We start from the raw sequence: 8,354 nt of genomic DNA, 5'->3' as shown, positions 1-8,354 counted from the left end.
CTGATCAGTTTCCTGAAAAATGATACCCTATTCTAGAGCCAAACGCTCTGATTTATATTCCCTATCCCAGAGTAAACTGCTTGAAAACCATACCCTTCACAGCGGCACATACCTATATAGACCATATATGGCAGTACACCCCCCCCCCGGGTAGAGATTTGTATGGAGACGCCATGCTGGTGCTTACCTGGATGAGCTCCAACATGGCTGACGGAAACCAACAGAAACATCTGTTGCCGAGTTTTGCTACAAAAGTGTGAATTTATTCTTCGAGAAACTAAAAAACATTAAAGTAATACTTTTTCTAATACATGAACTGTTTAGATAGCAAAATTTTCTGAAATAAGTTATTTTTTTAACCTACATGACAGCTCTCTTGGCCGTCATGTAAATGCCGCGTCACGCAAAAGCTTAGAAATTCAAACGTACTCAATCACAAAACCAAGAACCGTTTCGAAGCGAAAATTTGTACGAAAATTAGTTTTGAGCTGCTGTAATGCATCGTGAAACCAAAATTTTGGTAGGATCCATAGTTTTTAAGTGTGAATTTTAGTGACGTCATGTGAAAACCAACAATAAGTACGGGTTGGCCATCTTCCATTAAAGTAGGATGAATCTGATTCTATGGCTTTGTTCACCCTTAACCAGATAGTATGAACACCTATCCGTTATGAGAGAAAAGCGCAGAAAGCTTTTTTCCTAGTACCCTTTCCCTTTCCCCTTCGTATCTTGAATCCTGAAGCACTGAGAACGAGGTCACCAGGAAACGCGGGACTGGACTCCAAAAAGACTCGAGATCTATTTATCGGTACACTATAGGAATCATATATGAACTACTTACCTGCGTAGTTACCATTGTCTACCATTGTCAACAAATATGGCGGGCATTGAACCAAGAGCATGATCCTAGATTTTTTTTGTATTTTGAACACTTTTTAGAGGATACTTTAGCGGGTAAGATTAGTTGGTAGTTTCAATTTTAACTCTTATTCATATTTTTAAAATTTATTCCTGTAGTTTTGCAAGCGTCAGCTTTGACAGCCACTGAATCCCAACTGTTTAGTTTTAATCGCAGCCAAAAAAAGCTCAAGCTTTTATTTTTTATGTCAACTTGGCCGATCAGATCGCAATATTAAGAATGATATTTTGAATATCTTCAGAATGAAAACAGACCAAGCTGCTGTAACAAAATTACTTCAACAATGGGACCATGGATCAAAGAGTGTACGTTCAAAAATTCTGCAAGATTTTATCGCTCAAAACCAAGGAAAAACTGGCCCAGAACTGGAACTTGAATTTGCTCATGCAGCAAGTTTGTTTCTAACAAGGCTGACAGCATGGTTACGGCTAACGTATCCTTTACAAGTCTAGCGTTGGTATTGATAAGTTGTTAATAGGACATACGCACACATCGAGGGATGCAACAGGGTGCCCAGATAATCAAGATTTCTTTTTTAATTACTGTTGAAATACATTTAGTTTCAATAGACCGATTTCGATATGTTAAAATTCAAACGTGGCTTCTAGGCTTGGGTGAATAAAATGCATGAAACAACATGAAGTTCAGGAATTAATAAAAATTATTTTCCTTTTGTTTCATTTACCCGAGCCTTGTATCCAAGTTTGAATTCCAGTATACTGAAATTGGTCTTTTGCATGCCAACTACCTCTTGTGTTATAAGGTCAAGAATCGAAAGTTGATTGAAAATTAAGATTTCTACAAAGAGTGTTGTTGGAAAAATGTTATCAGGGTGCAAAGAAAGTCATTTTTGCAGTTTTCCATTTGAGCAAACTGAAGCTAGCACTTACCGGTACTAGCCCAAACTTTATTTTAACTAGCTCCAAAAACTTTTTTACGAGTAGAATTGATTTCACAGTTAAACTGTAATTGCATGTCAGTAAAGTTAAGAACAGAATTTACTAGCCTGATAGCAAAATCCACTAGCCCCTGGCTATCCGACACTACTTTTTTGCATGCAACGTCATGCAAAACTAATGTTAACCATTACCCTTAGGTCCTCACAGGTTAGTGTACAGTCAACTCCCTCTAAGATGGACACCTTGGAGACTAATTCCATGTGTGCTTCTTAGAGAGATGACCATCTTATAGAGAGTCAACTAAAAGGAGTAAAGAAAGGCAGCAATTACTCTAGGTGTTCATTTTAGTGATGTGTCGGTCTTATAGTGATGTCCATTAAGAGAACACTGACTAACATTGTTAATATCCTTGATGTACTTTCTTGCACCACAAAAGTTACATGCTTGGGACGTGTGTTCAGTTACAGCTTCAAGCCATCACTATTTTTGTTGGCTCATCAAGTGGGTGAGTCTGTCTCTACTGTCTTTTCTATATCCCAGGGAGAGTACGCAGGATTTCAAGCGATGGGGCTGATCAAATGGGGGCAAAAATCAAAACCCCAAAAAAATCCCTAGGGCTTCCAACAAAACACCAAAAAATCTCTGGACCAAAAATTAGCCCCCAAAATATTCCATGCCGAATTTCCAAGCCCAGAATAATGTTTTTTGTTTTTGTTTCTTTCAGGCATAAATTTTTGGCAGAGTTCTTGGAAGTTGGTGGAGTTTTAACTGTTCTTGAAATTCTTGGCCTTAAGCAGGCAAAGGAGGTAATATTCTTTTCCTCAATGTATATAATGTTCAAGCATGGATCCAGGAACTCAAGTGACTGTTTTTAAGTATTGCGAGCACCAAAGGGTCTTTAATTGAAGAGGCTCTAGGTCTTGCATCCCCAAGAAAGTTTTGTAAATTTTAACACTTGCAATCATCATTTCATTTTACTGTCAACAATCTAACCATTAAATCTGCACAATGGTTGAAACCATTCTTAGACTCTTTGCCTGATATATTAATTTACATAGAGAAACCCTAAAATGTTAATTAATATGGTGTTAAACTGTCTTACATATGCCGAGAATAGCAAAGCTAAAATTCATGCATTTGCAGAAGTCAAGAGCACTTCCAAGCAAGGAAAGAGCAAAGAAGGTTTTTCCTAGGCTTACCAAATGTTATCTTTGCCTTACTGTGTAGTTTTCTTACTTTCACATGTGTACATATAGGAAGACAAAGCCCAGGCATTAAAGGTGTTGATGTGTGTCTCAAACTCTGGGAGAAGATACAAAGAACTCATTTGTGAGAGCTTTGGTAAGGGACGTGTAAGAAATCCTATCATATAAATATGCAAATAGAACGAGCTTGATATTCCAGACATTCTGGTAAAACTCGTGAAGATTATGATGGATAAAAACTGCCTGGCATTGGAGGGAAGGTATAGAAGATGATCAAGGAAACTCGGAAAAAGTGATCTGTAAAAGCTGCTCCTAGAATGTAACTTCATTCCTTACAGTATCACTACCTTTTACAGAGACCTTCATTCACTTTAACTGAAAAGTTTAGACTCATGGAGATTGCAAATTATGTAAGACATTTGCTTGCCAAATATTAAAGGAAGAGAAAGAAATGGGGCATTATTGGCCCCCTCCCCAAAAAATAAAGCCCCTCCCTTCCCCCTCTTCCTCATAGATCTACTAATGGATTTGCGATCAGTGATAAGTGAGAGTGATCATGCTCTTTTAAATATTTTTTCCAAGGTATCAGGGCTGTAGCTGAATGCTTGGCAAAGTCAAATTCAGAGGAGACCCAAGATTGTGCCAGAAATTTACTACAACAACTCGCTAGTGTAAGGAATTTTCAGTTTTTATGTTCTTGAAATGGCCAATGTTAATGCAGTGTAATCTCTGTGCCTTGACCTCTTGTAAGCAACCACCTTTTACAAGTAATCACCTAAGGATCCAAAAGAGCAAAGTCAGTTTTCCATTGCTAAAGCACTTTAGTCAAAACCTCTTGAATTATTTTGAAACATTAAATGTTCCAAAATAATTCAAGAAATACTGGTACAAGTGTAAGCATATAAGTATAAGTACCAGTACCTAAGATGGTATTGAAGATGATAATGATGATTTTCAGACAATGAGAGCAAAAATCGTGTCATAAAGATAAGCAGGGTTGTCGTTAAGAGCCGGGGGCAGGGCATTTCCTGTTGCTATTGATGAGTGTGGCCCCAGGCTACTTTTACCGGAAAATAGAAGAAAAATAGAACCAAAAGAAACCCCTAGCTGTTTGATTCCCTGCCTAAGTTTTGTTGTATTTACCCGGCAACTTGAAATCTTAGAGACAACCCTGATAAGTGACTGTGATTATGATTATGATGATACGTGATAAAGATAATTTTTTCTAGGGAAACCCGAAATATGAAAGTCAAGTTTACAAAGCACTGATTGCCTTGTTAAAGTGTGTGTCTCCAAAGGCGCAACAGATGGCTGCTCAAACACTGAGAATAGTTCAGGTTGGTGTAGTCATCCTTAAGTCACTTCTTTTAAAGGTTGTAAGCTTCAGTAGTAACCAGTTTCTTATTCCATCAAGAGATATTGGTACTTCATCAAACTTACATGCCATAATAATAAAATCTAATGTGATTACCAAACATAAAAATTCTCTATAAGAAGGAATATGTTGAGAACAAAAGACGTTGGACAAGAAGCACTATCTAAACCAGCACTAGAAATTTTAATTTCCTAAAGGAATGCAGTCTTGGTGGGGACCAGTCTTTATTAATTTAAATTGATTGGCTTTTCATTGTCAACTCCCTAATTGAGACCAAAATATGGAGTTTCTACCACTAAAGGAGGCAACTAGCATCCTGTCACTTTTTTTTGGAGTTATGCCTGACCCCAGGAGATTATTACTGAACAATATTTTTGAAGTGGCTTACAAGTATAAATAATCGCATTACTTTAAGGTAAAGCATATTGTCATTTGTCAAGAGATCAAGTTTCAAGTTCAAGTTTATTTTTTATACACATGACCACATATTACTCATTAAACTATTTATTACCTTACCAGCCTGTGGTCGGAGCAGCAAACCCAACCATCGTGGAACCTGTATTGATGCTTTTAAGATCCCTGCACCTGGAAGTTCAGTATGAAGCCTGTGAACTCATCAAAGACTTAATGCAATATGATGTACAACACTCTCTGCTAAAAGGCTTAGTGGCATTACTAAAACCTACCAAGGATGAGATCAAAGACAGTTCAGAGACATCCTTCACAGGTTCGATGCGTGATCTGTACCTGGCCCATGGGTGTCACTTTGTGGCTGCCTATAAAATTATATAACCTGGGGTAATCTGCAGCTGTACAGTGAAATATCTACATTACTCTTTTACGTCCCAAGAGGGATCAATGTCAGTTTTCTCCTAACACTGGGAAACTGCCCACCTACCCCTCCCCTAAGCAAACATAAACAATTACTTCTCACTTAGGGCAAAATGATGGCTTAAGGGAGGGGTAGTTGGGTAGTTTCCCAAAAACCTAAATTGATCCAATTGTGGCTCAAAACTTATCTGATATGTGACACTCCACTTATGAGATCAATGAAGCTAAGCCTCAACTCCTTTACAGAAATCATGCCAATTTTCTCCCAGGCAATTGAAAAATCCTAGGCTTTTTTTCATATAAATCAAATGCTGGGCACCCTGGATTTCACAGGCTCAGAGCACTGGGCTTGATCCTTTCAAATTTTGACCACATAGGATACTTTTCCTTTTCTCTGATAGATCCTGATGCACCACAGCTCCAGGCCCCACTCCCTGTGTTTGTACAGCAGGCAGCAGCTGCTAAAATGATTGGGTGCGGCAAGTTATTTATAGTCGTAGTATAATAGTAATGTTGGTGATGGGGCTGAGAGTGGGGGTGGAAAAAGGAACTGTAGGGACAAATTTCCTTCATCTTTAATAAATCTGTAAGGAGATTAATTGCCTTCATTGCAGATGTTACCTAACCCCGGTTAGTAACGTCTGCGAAGCAGTGCCGATATTCTTGTTCTGTGCCCCCAACGGACTCAAACAATTACCGGAAATGTGTTTCAAATTTCCCTTCAACCTGATTGGCAAATTGACAATGGCATTTTTAACAGGCCAATTATGGCACGTACTCAAATCCTGGTACACAGGTGGGGAGCCAGAACAAAGATTTTGGCGCCGTTTTGAAGACGGACTTAACCAGAACAGTTTGGTTCCCTCTGTGGCACAGGCTAGAGATTTCCTTAAAGTTATATGGTACAAAAATAAGGTAATGCAGTGAAAGGAGATTTCTAGAATTTGTCTGCTGGTCAAAGGAAAACATGGAGACAAACTAGCATACCAGTGTATTGGGTAAATTCTTGAGTAACGTCAGATTGAATGTTTTTTTCTAAATTTATTTCAGTTAGTACTTTTAGTAGGGAATAATGCTTGGCTTTTTTATGTTGTATAAAATAACTAGAGGGAAACCGAACTAAAACCTGAGAATTCGTGTTAACGGAATCTGGAAAATTATTGATACAATCGCCGTGAGGCACTTTATTATGTATTTTACAATTTTTTCTTTAGATAATTTTGTATTGATTTTTATTACTTTCTTTTCAGAATCCTGGCTAAAGAGTCAGCAAAAACATCAGAAAGTCTTGTTCAGGTAAAAACAAAATCGGTACATTAAACATTTTTCTGTCAGTGCGAAATGTTTTTTCGCTAACGAAATTATTTGATTTCGTTAAAGCTACGAACTGTCCATGGATTGTTGTTTGCTATGGGAAATACGCTACACGCTGACAGTCAAAGACAATCAGGAATTGCTTTGGAGGTGGGTGTGGCTTTTTACTACAAGATCTCAACTCCCCTCGGGGGTAGTCAACAACGTTGTATACGGGGGAGCTTCGCCCTGGGGTCTAACCCCTTATCCTTTTATATACCATTTTTGGCAGGAGAGGCACCCCTTTCTTATACCCTCTATAGACAAATGGTACCCCTTGCGGGTGGAGCCTTCCCGTTTAGGCCATTATAGGGAGAACCACTTGGGCAACATTCTTACAACATTTGTTGTGAATATCAACTACCTTTCTTCGTCATTTAGTACAAGATCACTTTTTATAACAACAAGGAATATTTTAAGGGAGTGAATATGTTTGTGAAAAGTACATGACATTACCGATGTACTATTTTTCTACAGTTTTTCGTGCGATCCTTTCCTCTGGTGAATGATCGAGTGCGCGAAGCCCTTGGTGACACATTTTACGAAGAATTCATGGTACGTCTTGAAAATTTGAAAGGCTAGACCGTACATAGCTTGTTCTAGGTGTTCTGATAGTGGGGGCGGCGCGAAGAAAAGTGTGTAGGAAAAAAAAAACAGTGTAGGCGATGGGAGGTAGGATGAGAACGTCCTTTCACGTCCGTTTTTCCGCTTTTTTTAATCCGCTATCTTTTGCGCGACACTCTCCACTATCTGAACGCTTGAAATTAGTATACTGTTTTGTGTGTGTGGCCTGCGAGCGTGACACACAGGTCCTCGAGTGGAAACGGGAAATTGGTATCGGGGAATACGAGAAGGGCACGCGCGTATCGCGCTCGATTTCTCTTCTTCTCGATTCTTCGACTCTTTGAAAGTCTGCCACGCAAGGTTATTTAGATTGTCTTTTTAAACTTGAAATATATAAAATGTCGTATAAAAGACGAAGAAAATAATAGCTTATTTGGTTTTTATTTCCTTTCATCCAGTCGCATCCAGACAGCATGTACGTAAATATGACAGCTATACAAGCGGATGTACTAGTCTCAAACAAAGTCAATATACCTGGAGGTAAGTTAGCGGCTGAGCGGATAGGCAGCTGTACCGGTAGCTCCCAAAGATCACCCAAAGTCCGGCGGCAAAGAATTATTCTACCTAATTTTTTCTTCGTCAAAACAAACGAACCTATATTGACGGGCAACGCCTTACCGACAGTGTTTTTGTTTGTTTGTGTGTAAATATTCCCCTCTTTGTGACGACTAGTGTTAAAAATTTTGCTTACATTGTTCTTCTTTTATTTCTATCCCTCAGTTATCGAAACCAGGGAATAACTTGGTCTTGGCTCGTCAGTGGAAAACGGGAACATCGTGATGTGCGAGTGGTGTCTTCACGTTTCTTGTTTGAACTTTGTGTGGAAAATTATAAACACTACTCAACACGGCAGCACTATTTATCACATAAAATGTTTGTAAATTGTATGTTTTGAATTACAAAACGAAAACAGGATTATTGACCTTATTACTTTCTCCAGGCTTTTGTCGCTTAGAAAAGTAAAATAATAATAATCATGATAATAATAATTATGATAATAATAATAATAATTATAATAATAATGATAATCATGATAATAATAATTATGATAATAATAATAATAATTATAATAATAATAATCATCATCATCATCATCATCATCATCATAATGATTTTCAAAAAACCATACTTTATTAAACTCTTCTCAA

At 38.0% G+C, this 8,354-nt stretch overlaps 1 protein-coding gene across 1 annotated transcript; it reads left to right on the top strand.

Moving 5' to 3' along the window:
- The first annotated feature begins 860 nt into the window (after positions 1 to 860).
- On the top strand, positions 861 to 8,121 carry LOC140954101 (armadillo-like helical domain containing protein 1). Its single transcript, XM_073403503.1, has 14 exons — positions 861 to 954; positions 1,161 to 1,352; positions 2,255 to 2,323; positions 2,543 to 2,624; positions 3,075 to 3,159; positions 3,606 to 3,694; positions 4,253 to 4,360; positions 4,918 to 5,125; positions 5,631 to 5,703; positions 6,480 to 6,525; positions 6,610 to 6,693; positions 7,060 to 7,137; positions 7,605 to 7,686; positions 7,927 to 8,121. The coding sequence occupies exons 2-14, from the start codon at positions 1,162 to 1,164 to the stop codon at positions 7,944 to 7,946; spliced, it is 1,215 nt and encodes a 404-aa protein (XP_073259604.1). The 5' UTR covers positions 861 to 954; position 1,161; the 3' UTR covers positions 7,947 to 8,121.
- The last annotated feature ends 233 nt before the right edge of the window (positions 8,122 to 8,354 follow it).

The sequence above is a fragment of the Porites lutea genome, chromosome 12 (genome assembly GCF_958299795.1).
Source record: "Porites lutea chromosome 12, jaPorLute2.1, whole genome shotgun sequence".
Lineage (NCBI taxonomy): Eukaryota > Metazoa > Cnidaria > Anthozoa > Scleractinia > Poritidae > Porites > Porites lutea.
The sequence above is the reverse complement of the archived record's forward strand: the minus strand, read 5'-3'. Positions and strand labels throughout refer to the sequence as shown.